This window comes from Haliaeetus leucocephalus, unplaced genomic scaffold (genome assembly GCF_000737465.1).
Source record: "Haliaeetus leucocephalus isolate CR32 unplaced genomic scaffold, Haliaeetus_leucocephalus-4.0 Scaffold932, whole genome shotgun sequence".
In the NCBI taxonomy this organism is placed as follows: Eukaryota; Metazoa; Chordata; class Aves; order Accipitriformes; family Accipitridae; genus Haliaeetus; species Haliaeetus leucocephalus.
Window position 1 is genome coordinate 5,338,560 of NW_010973368.1, and position 19,017 is coordinate 5,357,576.

General features: G+C 43.7%; 1 protein-coding gene across 2 annotated transcripts in view; it reads left to right on the top strand.

Annotated features, from left to right (window-relative positions):
* Positions 1–19,017, top strand: part of NRXN3 (neurexin 3) — a 984,457-nt gene that overhangs the window by 19,739 nt on the left and 945,701 nt on the right. For both annotated transcript variants that reach the window (XM_010583781.1, XM_010583780.1), the window contains exon 2: positions 13,297–13,314. In XM_010583781.1, coding sequence (XP_010582083.1) covers positions 13,297–13,314 — 18 coding nt within the window. The remainder of the gene's footprint in view (positions 1–13,296; positions 13,315–19,017) is intronic.

Below are 19,017 nucleotides of genomic sequence, written 5' to 3' on the forward strand. Positions count from 1 at the left end.
ACTACTTTGTGATCCTGTGGTTCTGTGAACTCAGAAGCAGATGTTAGTGCCTGATTTTGCAACACATTGTGAGGTGGCAATACAGAATAATCAATTTTCTATCTTGTTAAACATTATGGCTTTGAAAAGGCAGCTAGGTCAGATGCCAGTTCACGAATACCGTCCTTCAGTATATACTCCTTGATATAGTTGAAATACTTTTCTCCTGTAGTCCTGGAAGGCTTTCCAGTCATTTCCAGTGGGATCCACACTGACATATTCTTGAAGAAGAGAGAACAGATATTACCCTTCCAGTAATTCGAAGGCATAGAAAAGAAGGTACAGTCCCTCTTCCAAATCCTTCAGCAATGGTGCTTATGACCATCACTGAAATACAAAGATGAACTGCATCTCTGCTCCCTAATGGTTATTGTTTTGTTTCAGGGCTGTGTGTCCCTAATGAAGGAAGTTTTTATTAGCTCTTTAAGTATGGGACTGATTACTCACCTGGTAGTGAATGAGGCTCTGTAAGATGTAATTGGAATAAGCAGAACAGCTTTCTCTGGTTTGTGCTGCAGTTATGGGCCCTGAATTGTTTGGGGAATAAGGGAGAGCTGTGGTTCTCCATGACCTCATCACAGACATGGAGGTACAAACACCCTGGGGTAGCCTGATGTATGCTGCTCGTCCTAACACCTTCCTTTTCCATGCTTTTGGTGCATGAACGCTTAGAGCTAGATCCTGACTGGTGAGGAATAACAGTTCCTGGAGGAGAGGTACTTGCTTTTACTCATGCAACAAGCATCTGGTGGAAGTTTTCTGCAGAGAGATTGCATTTAGAAATAAGAGACTAAATTGTGTTCTTTCTGTGCTTAAGACCCAGGTGAGGTATCAATTAGTGCTAGTGTTTGACTGTGTTTGGCAGTTGTCTTGGGGGGGGGGGGGGGGCTTTCTCAGTTTATACAGTGCTCAGCATGTTTGTGTACTGTTGGAAGCCAATTATTATGATGGTGGTTTTTCTGGATTCTGACATCAGCCAGGATATGAACTGAGGGCTCCACTCATCTGCTTTCACTTTGGTCATGGAAGGACTGCTAGATGGGAATAACTTTGAATCTTTATTGACATACAGTGGATTTGAACTGGTGGCTTAGAGGTGAAAAGCTTCATACTGCTCAGCAGTGTCTTTTGTATAACAGATGTGAGAAAATGAGCATGGAAGCTATTTGTTGCACATGCTCCTTTTCACAGATTTAAGAGAGTAGAAATTGTAAAATGTTTTTTCAATACCAAGAAGATTTACAGCTCTTCTTCCTACACCTTCTCTGGCTGTTTTCTGTTGTTCTGGATATAAGCTTATGTGTATTATGTTAACACATTAATCAAAAGTGTTTTGGACTGTGTATAGAAAAAATAACCCCCAAATTCTTCTGCATGCAAGTGCTGGTAATTTTAGGGGCCTGATCCTAGTCCATTCAATAAAGAGAGACATCTGCTGAATTCAGTGGGTACGAGGTCCTGCCCTGCCCTGTGATTATGCACTTGGATCTGCATCTGCATGGATCCCGCTGCAGGCTGGAGGTCTACATTTAGACATTCACACAAGAAAATTTAGCATTTTGAAAGATGCAGAATGCAGCTGTTTCCCGTCATTATGTTTCACATTTACTTAAGTCAGCAGTTACTCTTTTCCAAGCAGCGCCTTTCAACAATAAACAAGGCAAATGCTTCCAGTAGAACCTCTTGATGACTTCTATTTAATTTAAATATATATATTGCAGCAGCAAATACAGCAATAACATGGAATATAAAACCCACTAACACATACTCTAAAAATGATATGTAAGTGTAGGAGGGAGAGCAAAAGAAGACGCATTTCTTCTGATTACTCATGGTGTATTTAGAGTGATTATTGTAAGTTGGAGGAACATGCACTATATATTTTTATGTGTAATAAATAGAGTTCTCACTTTACAGGCACACTGGATCTCCATCCTAATTGGAATTGGAGTGAATGAATCAATAATTAGTTGATACTTACTTATACCAAACCCAGAGGCATGCTAAGTGCATTATAGATACCAAGTAAATTTCAAGATGATGGTCTTTATTTTCAAATCAGTAGGCAATTCAGGGAGATGAGCGTTTAGAACAGGAGACTGTGAGTGGTTCCTTGGCCAGAGAGACCTACTAAAGCACGAATCTTAGCATGTGATGGCACCAGGTAGCTAACCAGCCCTGTGGCAGCCTTTTCTGAGGAGTCTTTCCCTTAGAGCTGTTCTGCACTGGGGAGCAGGTGGGTGAGAGAGACAGCGAGAGACAGCGTGCAGGGATTTTTCTGGAGGCTCAGCAGCAAATGGTGTAATAAAATAGATATTTTAATACAATATAATCAAAAGAGAAATATAGATAGCGAGTAGATCTTGTATCACTTCAGAGGCTGGGAACCCTGCTTTCACACAGCATCAGATGGACCTTGGATGGATTTTCCTCCGCCTTCCCATGCTGTAGTGCCTTTTATTTTGTGTAGCAAACAGAATCATGTATCTTCTCCTGATGGGTTGCGATGTTATTTCTGCCATAACACCCACCAGCACACGGCAGAGGCTAGCACAGGGCACTCCAGCAGGTTCCCACATGGTGGCTACTCCTGCTAACATACGGGCTGCTCAGGCCCTAAGGTCAAGGCCCAACAGAGCAGACATGGCCTGCTCAAGATCACTAACTCCTTGAGTACAGTGTCTTCTGCAAGGCTTCCAATACAGAACTGAGTTACAAATTAATCCAATCTGAATCTTGTAATAAACCTAGATTTGATTCTGTATTAGCTATGATCAGTATTGAGAAAGAATGTGCAAATTTTATTTCCCCATCCCCCCTTTTTTTCAGGAAGAGTTGTATAATCTCGGGAATCCTAGGGAGGTATGTAACATTGTGTGAGTTGGATTCAGTGGTGAAATGCTAATAATTCTACTTAGACCTTCCAACAAAGAGGTACCATGATACTGAAGATCCGATATCTGGGCTATTGGGTGGAGCCTGCCAGAGTTCCCTTTTAATGTGGAAAACGCCATCTCCTGATTTCTACGGGACATATGTGTGCCTTGCAGGTGGATGTACTATGCCATTTCTGTATTGGGACACTGCGATGCAGCACAAGGAGTGTTGGCATATGGCGCTAGGAATTGCCAGGCGTAACTGGGCAAAGGAGTGTTCGTTGCCCTCCGAGGCTGCACAGGCCGCTCCTTCTTCAGAGCTGAGGTGGTGGTCTCTGAGGCCAGTGGTACGGGATGTCCTCCCAGCTGTGGCCTGGCACCCAGGCCTTGCTGTGAGCAGGGGAGGGCTCAGATAGCACAGAGCTCAACCAGTGGAGCAACATCTGTCTTCCTGCCTCATGTAAGATTAGGTTGGCAGCAGAAGTGGGGATCGGGAGTTTTCCTCTTTGCAGGTTTCCCCCTTGTTCTGCAGCGTCAGACCCTTTCCAGAGCAGGCTGGGTAGGAGTAAGCAGTGCTGACAATGAGAGTCAGGCGGGTTTGGAGTAAGGGTCCCCCTTCCTCTCCCTCCGCCCTTGTCTGACTAGGCTAGTGACAGCTTTCTGTGGCTCCAGCCCTGCTTCTTGAGATTGCTCTGAGGGGAATATTAACATCCTGTAGTAACTCTGTCAGACTTATTGAGGGATTTGTTTTATTAATTCCAGGACTGGGTACAGCAAATAGATTATAGGTTGGGCCACTTCGTAGGCTTAATGAGCCCTTTCTCTGCTTACTTACTTTCCAAATCTCCTTGTGCTAACTTTTTTCTGTTCTTTGTGTTACTATTTATTGAATATCCTCAGTGCTGTGTATGTCACAGGGAATATGCCCGAAGTTCATTCCTGTCCATCATTTTTTGGATGATAGGAGAGGAATAGTGGCAGCACAATTTTGGATTTGGGGGTAGTAAATGCATTTGGTAGCTCCCATGATGATGTTCTGAGAACAAGACAAAGCTGAAAATATTCAGCATGCGTGCAGGTTCTTGCTCAACAAGAGAGGTACTCTCTGTGGCATGTGGTGGGTAGTACCCTGGTTTCCAGTCTCTGTGTCAGTCTTGCAGGTGATGCAGACAAAGGTGAAATACCACTCGCCTGATTTCAGTACTTTGAGCAGATAGCAGAGTGCCTGCAATGAAACTAGTTTTTAGCTTCTTGGGTCATATGGCTAGTTCACTTTAGTGTAAGCCACAAGACTGCTCAAAAATAGTTAATTTTTGTGGTGGTCAGCACGGGAAAGTCCACTGTTGTGCATCATCATCACCAAGCTCCTTGTTGTCTTTATGTCCTGATAACCTTCTAGCATTATTGCCTTTGCTGGATCTGAGAGATCTGAGAAGAAGTAGCTATGTTGGTGAATCCAGGGAAGGCATTCCTGGTGGGGAGGGTATTTCATTTAGGGGGATCCATCCAGTTACCATCCCTTCCTGATGCCTAAATCAATTAAAATAGGAAGGCCATTGGAGAGAAACCATCTCCTGTATCCCTAAGATCTGTTGTGTGAGTCACCTCCAGCTTACAAGAACATCTCTTGCTATGATATGATGCAGCCACTGAAGTGTCACATTGGTTGATTTAGTTCTTGTTAAAGTCAAGAGAAAATTGGGCTTGTAATGGGAAGCTAGTTTCAACTGTAATTAGAACATGAGGAAGCAACTGTCCATGGGAATGTAACTCTCTTGCAAGTAGCTTTTGAAAGGCTTTGCAAAGCGTGAGGCTCTCTCATCTTGAAGGGAAAACTGAATTAGGATAGGAGTTTCCAGCTGTAAATGTTTGCATGGAAGCAGGTACAGAGATACCTAGGTAATCTTACAGAATTGTGAAAAAACAGGCAGAAGTATAAGCAATGTAGGCTTTTAGAAGGTCAAAGGTTCTTGTTTCATCTGAGCTGGGAGGGAAAGAGAAATCATCTTCCTCTTTTTACCACTGAAGATGACCTATGAAAACACAAAAACAACTTTCTATGTAACCCTGCCACTGCTCCCAATATATGAATGGCTTATAAATAGTGGTCCCAAATATTGTAGCTAAAGGCAGGAAAGTCATTTAGTCCCCTTTTTTTCTGTGAGTGGCCACTTAGGTGGAAAGAGCTTTGGCACTTCTAGTATGTAACATGATGAACCATATGGCAGCTTTTGCCATTTGCATGAAACATTGAATGACAAATCGTAGTGTTTGTGGAGGAGACTGTCTACTGTACGTGTGTAACTTGGGAACACACTATCAGAGTGTCCTAGTTTTTCTATGATATGCTTTGTTTATTCTCTGGTATCTATTCCTCCTTCACAGGAGCTATAGCTTGTTCTTGGCCCAAGTGTTGCAAGTGAATTCTAGGGCAGATGAGTGCTCTTTATAGGGCTGCGTGTGTGATACTGCTAATCAGAGAAGAGGGGGTCTGGATCTGCACCAGGCCCTGGTGAGGAACAAGGATCTCCAGAGAGGTAGAGTGCTCTTAGGCTGATTTGTTCAAACACAGTCTGTATTTCTTATTCATAAACTTGTCAGCCTGTGTTTCTGACATGAATAATAGCTTTGTTCTCATTGGATTTTTGGCCAGATTGTGTAGTACTGTATGCCCTAGGGGAGGGACAGGCTTCAGATGGGTTTTGACCTGTGCTAAAATATACTAGTTACACAAATGGCCCAGTACGAGTAGCTCAAGGATAAAATTCAAAACTGGTCCTGCTGTAGATAACTTAGATGTCTTTTCACTGTAGGCACAAGATGGCTGCCATATGCAGAGGGTCTTGATGGACCAGCACTCTTCAGTTTCAAAAAGTGGCTAAAGTAGGATGTAAGGTAGATAGTTATAGTTAAGAGTGCTGTGGTGACGCTGAATAGAGAATGTTTATTCATAGTATTTTATGAAGCAACAGGTAGGGGATGCTCAATGTGAAGTATTCAGCTGCAGGTTTTAAATGAACAAACAAAAATACTGTTTCACACTGCATCGATTCTAGTTCCAGAAGAGACCAGAGACATTTAAGAAGGGAAAAGTCCATCAAGGACTGTTAAACATTTTGGTCATGATGCAACCTCTACCAGTCTGTCATTGCTGGAAGCTGTTAATAAGGGTACTATGAATTTTCTCATTTCCTTTGACTCTTTCCTGAGTACCTGTGCTTGGCTGCTGTCAGGGGCTCAGCCTTAGTGTCTGCCCTGCTCCATTACCGAAGCTCTTAGCTTGTGATGCCTGGCAGCTGTTACTGACGGGATTGTCTGGGGAGAGTGCGTTTTGAATTAGAATAATAAAATCATAGAAAATGGGATTGGAAAAGGTCTCAAGGGCCAACTAGTCTTTCCAAGACAAAATCAGGTGTATCTGAAAAATTAATGAGAAATACTTGTCTAGTCTTTCCTTAATAGTCTCTGAGGCTGGTGGCTAACTCCCAGTAGCCAAGCTATTCCAGAGCCTCACTACTCTGTTGCTACCAAATTTTTCTAACATTAACCCAAAACTTCCCTTTCTGCATCGTAAGTTTCTTCTCATTCTATCCATGGTGAATACGGAAGGCACTTTGTTTTCTTCTGCTTGCACCTGCCCTTCAGAAGTTATACAGTTATATATCTTTGTGTGCTCCACAAGACTGTGAACACAACTGGCTGAGTGGAGATGTACAGAGGTGCTGTGCATAACATCAGGGAGCAAATCCTCTATTTCCTCCAGCACCCAGGCACCTAGGATGAAAAAGAAAGAAGCTTCATCTTGGAGTGCTCAGGCAATGTATCTAGGCAGTTTAAGTGAAGATCAACAGATGGTTTGGAGGGCACCAAGTAATTAAATTCCAGTTGGATTTTTGCTAGTAGTAGGCTACAGAACTGTTGACTTTTTCCCCAGCAATGTAGCCAGGGCCCCAAGGAATGTACATGAGCATATTTGTTGGGATGTGTGGGAGAGGATGGTACTTTCACTGAAAGCCGTGAAATCAGCAAGCAGCTTTATCTAAGAATAGTAATGATACAGAGTTAATTAGAGGGATTATTATGAATTCATTTCTTTAAGTTTTTTTTTGTTGGTTTTTTTTACTCTTACTGGAGCTAAATAACTCTGTGCATTGGTTTCTGAAAGCAGCAGGCATACTTAACCCATCTATACCATGTTGATATGAAAGTACTTCTCTAAATGGCCAGGAAATTGTAGCGAAACCATAGTGGCTTGCAAATGTGTCCCGAGCTAGCTATAGTGCACACTCTGCCTGAGAGTCTTCGTTGCCTGAGAGGAGAAAGCTTGGTCCCGTGTGGTAAAGGGTCTGTTTTCTTTAGTAGATATAGGATCCACTCAAACTTCATACGCTTTAGAAGGTGACATACTCAGGCACGTGTCAGTCAACCTCACATTTGACGCTGCGGAGAGGGCAGGCTGCCCACGACATTAATGCAGACAGTACGGAGAAGAGCGTTGGAGACATCAAATCACTGTTAATCATTCAGATAAGATTTGAAATCAAATCCCTTCAACTCATTTAAATCAGGAGTGCTTTAAAATCACATGGCACTTTTTAGTAGAATCAGCCAAGTTTCATTCTGCCTCTTTAAGTAGTTCTTGTTGTTCTAACTCTGACATGCTAAACTGCTGTATGGTGTTCCTATAAGCTGTTAAACATCTGTCTCTTTCACTTCAGAGCTGGCTGCATTTCAGTATTGGATGAATGATTCCTATATTCACAGCTAGTAAGTGCTTTGGGATCCCAAGAATTAGCTGTGCAAAGGCACAGTACCACAAATGTCTGCAATTCTATGCAACGTATCAAGTGAGTACTATTCCTGAGAGACTGAAGCCTAAGAGATCCCGTAGGACAAAGGACACAGAGAAATGTAATTGATTGTAATGAACTTGTTTGTGTCTGTGTCACCACTTGTCTCTACTGAATAAAATCAGAAGTGTTGAACACTCCATTAACACAAATTACAGGGTCCTGTTCTTCTGGAGCGAGACAATAAGGCCTACACCTGCTAGTACTGTGAATTTCTTCATGACCCCAGTGTGCAGCTCAGTGACAGACATCATAGGCTCAAGTGGTCTTGGATTTGTTTCAGTGTCCTGAACATTTAGCAAATTAAATAGAATTTACTTCTGTGGCAATTCCATTGGAATCAGTGGAAGGGTACTGGGGATGGAGCCTACTACCAGAGTAAGACAAAAGATGTTGAGTAAATATGAGGGATGAAATCATGACACTATCACAGTAACTGTCAAGTCTTTTATGAATTTAATGGAGCCAAGGTTTTAAGCTGGTTAACCATAAATACAACAACCTTCGAAGTGCCTATCTCCTGTCTGAGCATGGGCACTACAGGGATGTTGTGCTAATGCTTGGAATTGATCTCATTACAGAGCCTGTCTTTACCCAAGCAAATTGTTGTTAGAAGCTGTTTATACAATGTAAATGCTATTTCTTTTTATGTCACTGTAACCCTCCCAGGTGGCTTTGAACCACTGTGTCCTGAAGAGAAAGATAAGGAATCTGTACAGTTTTGCAGCAACAACACCGGTCCCTAACAGCTTGGCATGGGAGGTGAAGTAGGACCATATGTTTACCTTTACCTTAAGAGACCAGGTTAGGATGGAATGAGACCACTTGCCAAATCAGCATCTGGAATTAACACTTTGTTTGATAAAGTATCAAATTAATGAAGACTTTGCTCATTGCAATTTGAGGGGTTTCCAGCTCAGCCAAAATGCAGCTCTTCATTATATTGTTAAAATGTTGCATCAGAGCTCAGTTAAGAGGAAATCACCTGGTTCTGAGTCACCAGCATCTCTTACTACCACACCACAGGAGTCCAGGCTGGCTTGTCACGTATCTTTTGAATCATTTCACAGGCTGCCATAAATGCATCAATCTGTGGTCTCTGAACTGTTTTCATATGTATCAGTAAGTCAAAGTAAGTGACTGAGAGTTCCCAACCAGTCATGCTTCTGCCGGTGAAATTGTACCTATATCTGTTTTCTGTATTTGCAGCATGATGAGAGCCAAATCTGCTTTAGAAAAGCTTTTTTTAGGTGTTGATAACTGAATGAGCTTCAGCATAAGGTCATTTTCCTGTCTAAAGGCAGGATCTCCTCTTATTTGGGAGTGGGTCTCCAATGACAAAAAGATGCCTCTTAAGTGTTTTAACTTTTGCCCTCCTCCTCTCCCTAGTTTCTGCCTGCTCCCCAGTCATTTCCACACAGTGGCATTCAGGGAGAGGGTAACTAGAGAGCCCTGGAGGAGGATGCCAGAGAGCTTGAGGGACTCGTAGCACAAGAGAGTGCCATTCACTTCAAGGTGCTTATTTCCACTTAGCCTAGGATGCTTCTGCCCAACAGCTGGTTTGGGATGTGTGAATTCCGTCAGTGGGTCTCAGTTTAGCTGGCAGAAAATGGGTGTCCACAGCCCATCAAAGCAGGGTACAAGATTGAATGGACCATGGAGATGGGAGTCGAAAGCAGGTCTCTTCAGGTCAAAGTGATGTGTACTGGTAGGGCTGGTGTGCATAGAAAGTCTGTGCTGTCCTTGTCTCCAGTTGGAGAGAGAAGTGTACTCCCATCACATCTTCCCTTATTGCTAAACTTCTTGTTAAAAATGTTAGAGTTAAAAATACCTCAGATGTTTCCTCTGCAGGCACAGGAATGACCTGAGCTATAATAATGTTTGCTTTGTTCCTCCTGCTCCCCTTCATCCTTCTCCTTCCCCTTCCACCCCACCCAGATGGCTGGGGCTGCACCAGACAAAGGCAGCAGCCCCGCTGATCCCTCTTTCAACCCAGCTATTAACATCAAGGAACGAAAGCAAACAGCACCGGCTTGCGGCTCAGCCCTTTACAAAGGAGCAATAAATGGACTCTTGTGTATAGGATAAAGCAAACTCTGCCTTGTCTTTTGTTAAGAGGCAGACCTTTCTGTGTTTGAAGTGCTCTGAGCTGGAGAAAGTGGAGAAACCTCCATCTGCATGGCAGTAAGTCGCATGGTCACTGGGCTTTTTGTTAGCCGTGGGTTCTGCACACTCCCTGTTTAATGGGGGAATGCTGTACCTCCTCAGTCCCTGGGGCAGGTAGGAGGTCCCTGTGGGGGAGGAAGGTAGTGCTGATGGAAGGGAGAGTAGGAACTTGTTTTAAACAGTCCTTCTGAAGACAAACCAGAAGAACATGAAGAGAATTTGAGAGAACATCTTGGATGATAGGGACTGAAGGAGAGTCAACTCAGCTCCCCAAATCTGGTCACTCTGCCGATTTGCCATCTCTATCTTCAACCTTTCTTGAGGCATTAGATTTCTTCTAATTGTGGAGCCACCAGCCATAAGGTACTGCATCAGAAGTTTCTTATTAAGGGTACCCTTTGTCAATATATGCAACTACAGTTTTAATTGTGCACCACAGTGGAGTGGCACACCACACTGCAGAGGTGTCTCGGGGTTTCCCATGAGGACTTGCATGGCAGTTTCAATTGTGTGCCACAGTGGTATTTATTGTAGGGTCTTTTGTGAGGACTGACTGGCTATATGCCACTTTTGTCTTCACAAAGAAAACAGTGCTTTCTCATGTGTGTTTTAAAATAAAAAATAAGTACTTTCACCACTTGAAAATCAGCATTTGCTAGCAGATACCACATGGGGGGGGTGTCTGCAGTACAAGAAACTCCCTTTGTATTTAGTATGGGAAGTAACACTAATCACCTGGGCTGCCGCATAGGTTACTGCAAAAGTGTCACAGAGATGCAAACAGTGACTTCTCTGATGCAACTAGTGTATACAGAAATTGTGTTGGGTGGAGTCTTTCCAAAAAAGATACAGCAAAAAGAAAGCTAAGAGTAAAACCAGTGAGCATTGAGGATGCCTGCTCTTAGGGACATTGGACAAAAAAAATACGGGTAAAAGGAAATCCCCTTGCTGTCTGCCCTTTCTTACTTGCCACTGAGAAACTACATTTTAGAGAAGCTTGTGTAGCTCTTAACACTTCATTGTTCCCCTGTTTAACAGCTTCATGACCTGTTTAATTCATGCACAGTTAAATAAGTATTATTTCAAGCAGTGTATCAGTTACAGCCCACTGCCTCTTCTCTCACTTGCTTAATGTGTTTATCCCTTGCTCACCCTTGGTTAGCTCTTTCCTTTGCCCTTTCTGTCTGCTGATCTTTTTTATTCCCTAAACATCCCACAGGTTTTCTCCTGGAGCACAGACATTCTGGTGAGGGTGCATGCTGCTCCTGGGTGCCCGAGGTAGCTGGGGCTGCAGCTGTGCCCGCTCCTTTGTCAGGTATGCAGGGAGGCTGAGAGGACAACATAGATCTAGAGCTTTGTACCTGCTTAGCATAGGCTTTCGGGCAGCTGCTGGATTATCAGAAACATTTGCAGTACCTTATGGTACTCCCTTCTTCCTCTTCTGAAACGTGTGATCATCTCTGACTGCCACTGATTTTCCCAAGCAACATCTCAGGTCCTAGCTGTGGACTTGTAAATTCTTTGGCATAGTGCTCACGTTCTACAGTGGTGTTTAAGGGTCTGCTCCTTCCTTCTGCCCCTGCTCTCACCTCCTTTTGCCTTCCATCCTCATTGCATGCATCACTGCCTGACAATTGTTTTCTTTTTCTACCTAAAAATAATTACTTTCAGGCAAACTTTCAGTGCTAAGTGTCTTTCCAGGCTTACATGCCAAGACTCCAGTTCTTAGATACAATTATGTGTTAAAACAGGAAAGGCAACAAATAACACTCATCAGATCTGACATATATGTTTAGTAGAAGCTACGGAAATTAAATGAGTTGATGCAACAGTCCCTCCCCTCTTTGTGCATTGTTTTATTTGGGTTATTACCTCCTTGGGGAAGGATGGCTTGATATATGTGTGATGTACCACAGGGACTTTTCCTCAAATTATTCTGGAGCCATTACAAAGTGATAAACAAAAAGCAACAGAAGGTGATAAACAAAAAGCAACGTGCACAGGAATCACTCACCACTGAAATGCAAGTGTCTTGAGAAGACAAGTGGCACCAGTTTCACAGCAACACAGCTGGTTTGGACAGGAAGGGGGAATACTGATGGAAACTGGAGGGGATATTTGGGGAAGGAGAATGCATTCTTAGACCTTGGTGTGTAGCGAAAGCACCCAGCATGTCATGCTCCTAGACTTGTGGCAGAAGTGGGACAGGACCTGTAGTAGTCCAAATCATTAACGTATTGCTTTGAAGTCTTACTGGAAAGATGATGCCTGCAGCAGCACAACTTCTGGGCAAGGTGCAAGCCTTCAGGAAAGAAGGCTACGTCGGGACCTGGCCCCACTGTTTCCTCAAGCAAGTTCATTTTTTTATTTTGGAGGGCTGCCTTGGAAGGAAAATACTGATCTAGTCTAATCCCGTGAGATTTCAGGGGTTCCTCCCTCATGGTGTTACGATACGTGTAGCTATTCAGAGCAAGACTAAATTTGGGATGCTAAAAAAATTGAGAGGCATTTTTTTAAAGCACATGCTCTGGGATTGGTGGGCTCTGCCCAAAACAGGCACTACATTCACAGATATGCCTTTTCTGTGATTGATACTATCAGTTACATAGTCTTGCTCCTCTCTTTTTTAGAGGACTAATTTATTCTGGGATTTATGTGATTGATTCTGAAAAGTGGTCTTATGTCACAAAGAGAAAAAAATATTGACTGACATTTGGTCTGAATTCAGCATCTTGTGGAAAGACAACATGTGGGACATGCAAGCCTCTGGCACTTCTCCCCCACCCCTGCTGCTGTCTGCAATGAAGGATGTTGTTTTGGGAATGATGGGCAGGAGGAATGAAAAGGAATGGGCTCTCTTCTAGACTTGGGACTATATTGAGTGTCTTGCACCTGGTCATAAATTCACATGGCCCCTCACAAAAGGGGAGCAGGTTCTTTTCTTTTTTCTGAAAACTTGCTTGAATTTATGTGCAATAGAAACCTACTGCAGGCAGGTTGGTTTTTGTTTCTTTCTTTTGCATTTGTGTGTGAAAAACAGTAGAATATTTTAACCAATATTCTTACAGGAACTGATGTGGCTTGGTTCTATCTGATTCCAGGAACTCTCTCTCCAGACAGATATGATGGTGGATTTACTTTTACATGCACAGTGGAGAGGGAGCCAGTGCCTCCTCCCTTGCATGGCTGGGTGCTTGGCTGCAGATGGGTGGCCTTCAAACAAACCTAATTACTTCTGGTTTTGCATGAAATTGATTTCCATGCAAGGATACTGAGTTGCTGTGTGCATCTCTAATGGCTTTTTTATCTTCTCTCTCTCTCTTTTCCTTTTCTCCCTTCTGCTTGCCATGAAAACAACTCAACAGATGTCAATCATATTCCAGGTAAGTGTTGCTTTTGCTGAGCTGAAAGGCTGTTCTTTAAGGAGTGGTGGTGGGCAGTTACTAGGGGCAGAAATTTCATCCTGCTTCCTGAGAGTGTACAGAACAAGCCTTCATACTGGACATCACAGGGTCTGGACTGCGAAGTCTTTGCTAAAAGGAGGGCTTCATAGTAGCAAAGGTCGCAAGCTTCCCTTTTCAGAGATTACATTGTGTTGGTCAGTTAAAGGGATGTTTTCTGAATGAAAATTACATTGAACATTGCATTATATACAGTTTATTTCTGATATATAAGTGTGTAGTCTGGCATACAAATCTAGTTTGGTCATTTTCCTTCTGCTACTGCAGTCTATTCCATTTGCTAGTCTCACTGATTACCTGTTGATTTTCATTTCCACTAACAAAGGCTTGTTTTGTTGTTGTTTTATTTTAGGTTTTAAAAACCAGTGAGTGTCTTTCTGTCTGAATGTGAATGTGTGATCCTATTTAGGTATCAAAACTTTAATTCCTGACAGGGCACAAGTGATTAATTTAAAAGGAAGAAAGAACATGTGCTTTATGTGCTTGTTTATTTGGGGACTTCTTCCCCAAGGAAGTATTTTACCACGGAGAACTCCAAACCTCCCTTCTCAGATTGCTCCCTCATTGCCGGAAGGATCTGAGTCCCCCAACTTCAGCTACAAGGGTTAATCGAACCAGACCACCTTACGCTGTAGTCCACATCCTGTCGCAGCTGAAGCTTAAGGAACTAATTTTTACCTCACGCTCAGGCAGCTCCTCCTGGTTTATCATTATGTGAAATGAAAGTGAGAGCCCAGGGAAGCAGCTGGCATTGCCCTGGCTGGAGTGGGATGATGGGAACATCAAGACTCTTTTCCTACTCAATGTTCTGCATAATTCTTGCTAAACCTGACCTGGACCTGGAATGAGTTCTCAGTTCAATTTGCTTCTTTTCTACACTTGGATAATCAGATTTTGTGAAACACTTCGGAGAGGCGCAGTGAGGGCCAGCCGCTTGGGTAATTTCCCTGCATATTTAGCCTTTTGGCTTCTCTTGTCAGCCCCCTTTTTGTTCTGCTGAGGTCCCCTGCATTCTGTGTGCATCTCAGCTGGCAACAATGGAGATGGAAGTGGCCAAATGGCAAATGTTGTCTGGCATGCCTTGGAAAGAAAGGCTCTGTCAACCATAACATTGAATCTTTTCAGTGACCCACGGGGCTGAACATGCACCTTCTCTGCCCCAGTCTGAGGTGTTCAGGAACTCCTGTCTCTTCTCATCTTGGCAGGATCTGACAGGACACGCACCAAGGGCTCGGGGTCACAAGTCTCTCCACCACATCCTGAAGCTGTTGGTGTCTGTGGCAGAGAAGGATGGTTGAATTGGGAATGCCTGGCCTTGCTATGCTCTACCAGTAGGACTCATGATATTATGCCATAAATGAGTGTTGCCTCTAACAATATCAGGGCCATCTCTAAGGCCTGCACAGTGTGCAGGGGATGACAGCATGACTAGTAGGGCCCCAAGCAGAGGTGGCACAACCAGTACAGGACCATGCTGCTGTTACTGTGGGCACCCTGAAGTGGTTCATCCTTCTCCTCTCTGAATGGGCTCTTCTGCCCCACTGCCCTCCTATTCTCATAATTTATATGCTTGGATGTGCATTTTTTGTTCTTCCATTGCTCATACACATGTGGTCTTGTTCTCAGGACTGCTGTGTGCTTTCTCACATGGATTTCTACTCACATGTGAATGTTCTTTTCCATGTGCTCTCACACTAATCTGTATGTTTTCAGTCTGACAATTACCCACACCTCATTATTGGACTCTAACTGTTTACTCCTATGCAGTCTAATCCCTCTGCTCAGCTCCCTCCCCCGGGGAGGACACTGGCATTGCTGTGTGACTGGGCAGCAACGTGGACCACCAGGAGGGTTTGGGTGAGCGCTTCCCCTCTGCCTGGCTGTGCAGAGGTTTCTTCCTATTTGGCCATCCAGCTATCTGTATTGTGAGGACAGAGCCCCAGGCCCCTGTCAAAATGGTTACTTTAACCATCCACTGTTTGCAAGACAAATTAGGGATTTTATGAGCTAGTGGTAACTATTTTCCCACAGGTAGCAGAAGGGCTGTAAAGAGCCCCTTGATTAACTGATTAATTTTTATTGTTGAACAGACTGGTTAGAACAAATTCCCCAGTAAGAGAAGGTAGCTGTGAATAGGCTGGGGCTGGCAGCAGTGGGGACCACAGGGCTCTGCTGGGTGCAGTTCCTGCAAGGTGCAAAGAAGTTGGTCTTGTTCAAAGTAACCAGAAATGTGTAGTATGAACCTTCCCTGGCTGCGAGTTCTCTGCTTGTGAAGAAGGGGTACTCTGGCAACAGGGGGTGGTGTGCTATACTCCTTTTAAGAACCAACTGAAGATCCTGTCTGGCTTATTGCACAAATGAAAGGAGTTTGTCAGATGTTAGCCCAGCTGCCCTGCAAATGTTATGTCCCCGGTCACAAAAAAACACCACCACATCGTAAGTAGCAAAGTCAAGCATTTAGAGCAGGACCCTGGAGCTGGGACTGTTGCTATCTGTACTCAGCTGGGTCACTGACTCGCTGTGTCATGTAGAGGAGGAATAACTTACCTTTCAGTACTTAAGTACTCACCTCACCTTCACAATGTGCTTAGAGATCTTGGGCTGAACATTATGGAGGTTAAGAGCCTTACTACAGAGGTTAAGTGTCTTGGCTGGGGAGTGGTGTGCAGCACAGACCAGAATGGATGCCTCCGCCACCTCTGCACAATATCTGCCCCTTTCTTTGCACCTTCTACTCTTTGCCAGTGGTCTAGGTTCTGAAAGACAAATTGTTGGGAAAAGACCAGTAGATCAAGGAGCAAGTGATATTCTTCTATCTCACTTAGGTTTTTTTTTAGTGGAAGAATATATGCAAGAGAAAGAACTAAATATGGGTCCTTGATATTATGGTGACTGGTACTGATACCTGGGGGGTGTTGAAGTTTATATAGTGCTTTTCCTATTCATGCCACGCTTATCTCCTTTGTGGGAGAGATCTTCAGATGTTCATGGGGAGGGGGCTAAGAGATGAAGTTCTAGGCATTTTGCTGTTATGATTTTACTGCTGACTAGAGTTTGCACATAACTGAATGGACACAACCCAGTAGAAATGACCTAGTTAGTTGGGGCCCTAAGGAAAAATTAGTCCTTGTTTGCCTGAACAATTCCTTCATAAGGATCCAGAGATCCTGGAAGGCACAAGCATACTAGCTCTTTTTTGATCGGTCTTTAATCTTTCAAATTCCATCTTTTAATGCTTCTTTGCCTTCTTCATCTCAGCACTGCTGTTTTAGTCTGTCTCCCTAACTCCATGTCATAGGGTCATTTAAGCAGTACCTGTATGCTGGCTTCTGCTTCCTTGAAGCTGAACTCTGCTTTTTGGGCATGACAATGTGTGAATTGTGTTTCAGCCCATTTGAAGTTTCCTATTTGCAGAAGTTTCTAGGTCAGAGTAAGAATCCACCCATGCCGTATCTTCAGTGCCACTCTCACAGGTGTTTGAAACCAGTTTGTACAGGCTTATGTTCTTCTTCATAGGTGCCACTGTTGTTTTCATTCTTGAATACCCTTTGCAAAGCACTGCCCCCCAAATCTGATCTGAAGTGTGAGTGTTTTTCAGCTCCATGCACACCCATTTGCAACAACATGGCAGTAGTGATCACTGTGGTCAGAGCAAGAATTCATCTAGCCCAGAAGCGTCTCTTTACGAAAGCAGATGCTTTGGAAGAAGTTTAAGAAACTACATTAGCATTGGTCTTGTCCTGATATACCTTTGTGGTTTCTGGTAGTCACTGTTTTTAAGGACTTTCTGACCTGATATTGCATCCAGATCGTGATGTTGTACAGTCATTGATGGACATATTTTCTCTGGATGTGTCCGGTTTTTGTTTTCTTAATCCACTTATATTTTTTAACTCCACAGTATCCTGTGATAATAAGTCCCATTGTTTAATCATTCAAATGTGGAAAGTACTTTCTTTCACTTGTTTTTACACCTGTTCCTTGAGAATTTCATTCAGTGACTCCTACTTGTGTTCCGACAAATAGGGGAAAAAAAAAAATTCCTGTTCACCTGCTCTGTGTTATTTGGGATTTTACCTCTTTCATATATATTGTCAGAGATGTCTTTTTCAAGCTGAAGAATTCTATTCTGTGCCTAACAGTTCTTTTCCCAACTGTGCACCTACTTGATCAGGTGCTCTGATTTGTAGTGATACACATCTTCTTATGGGTCAGCCATAAAGTGCATTCACCCTCAAGTCTTGCTACCTGTACATGTTCTCTTGTGTGTGTGGCCATCTTTGTGAACACTTGCATGTTTATTTTCATGCTTTCAAATGCCACCATGTTTGTAGCCCTTCCTTTGTGAATACTTCTAGGAATAAGCCACATGCAATGTCAGAATACTGTTTCTGCCATGGGAGAAAGGAGATAGTATGCTTTGGTCACTATTTCTGCCCATAGATATTGGGGTAAATGACTTTCTCTTTGGCTTCTACCTCATGCTCTTATTCCTTTGATCACTCAGAGTAGGTGCCACTCTCCCTGACTCCCTGCTCCCGATAATGACAAAACCTATCCTGGAATTACATAGCAGAGGAAGCAAAGGGGATGGAAAAGAGGAGGTAGCACAGCTGTTGTGTGTAATTGGATTGGAAGTGGGCCTCCGGCTACAATAACAGAACTGCACTCCCGGCTGGCCTCACTGCTGGGGCCTGCGAGGAGCCCCTTGGCTGTTGTGCATCATGGTTGAATCAAACAAAAATGACTGCTCCCCAGCCTGTGCTACTGCTTTGCCCAGTTAGAAAAAACAGGCACCATGTATGCCAGCAGCCAAGGAATCAGGTCATTGTCTTGGCAAAGCTGACCTGTCTAGTAACTAAAAGGTCTGAACTAGGCCTCAGAATGATTTTTCCTCTTCATTCTTCCATTCTTCACATCTCTCAAGACAAGGGTTTTGCTTCTTCCTCTGAGTCCCATCCTTTGGCCCTGCTGGAATGCCCTCTTTTTGGTACATGGGGACTCTTGGGGAGTCTTCCTTGGTCTTTGGGTTTTAGAAAACCTCAAGATGCCTATTTTAAGAGGGACCACATGGGAGGCAAGGGACTTGTCAGCTCTCCTGCCTAACTAGAAAAGAGAACTGCTGATGGAGCTGGGGTAGGAGGCTCAGAGGAGAAAAACAGCCTATTTTTTTAAGGAATGACTGGTTTTAGGAAATTGGGAAAGGAGGTGTAAACAACAGACTCCATCACTCATCAGAGTCCTCTTCTCAAAAGTAGATGTCATTTTATTTTTGGAAGAATCCCTGGTTTTCATGATTTCTTTCTTCAGCTCTGCCGTAAAGGATTTGCATGTATATCCTGGACCAGAGGGCACGATGCCCTGCCTCAGACATACACAGCAGCTGGCCCTGTTATTGTTTGAAAGGGTCATGGAGTCTGATACCCAGGGAAGGATCCTCTGTGGGCAAGCCTGCCCCTGGGGAGAGTTGGGCTGCTGCTGCAGCCTGGCAGTCTCTCTTCCTATTCATTAAGAGCTTTTGGGCTAATCATCTGGCGGCATCATTAAAAGGGAAATACTGAGGCTGCCCGCCTTAACAGAGCAATTCAGCAGCGCACACCCCCACACACACACGTGCACCCCCCC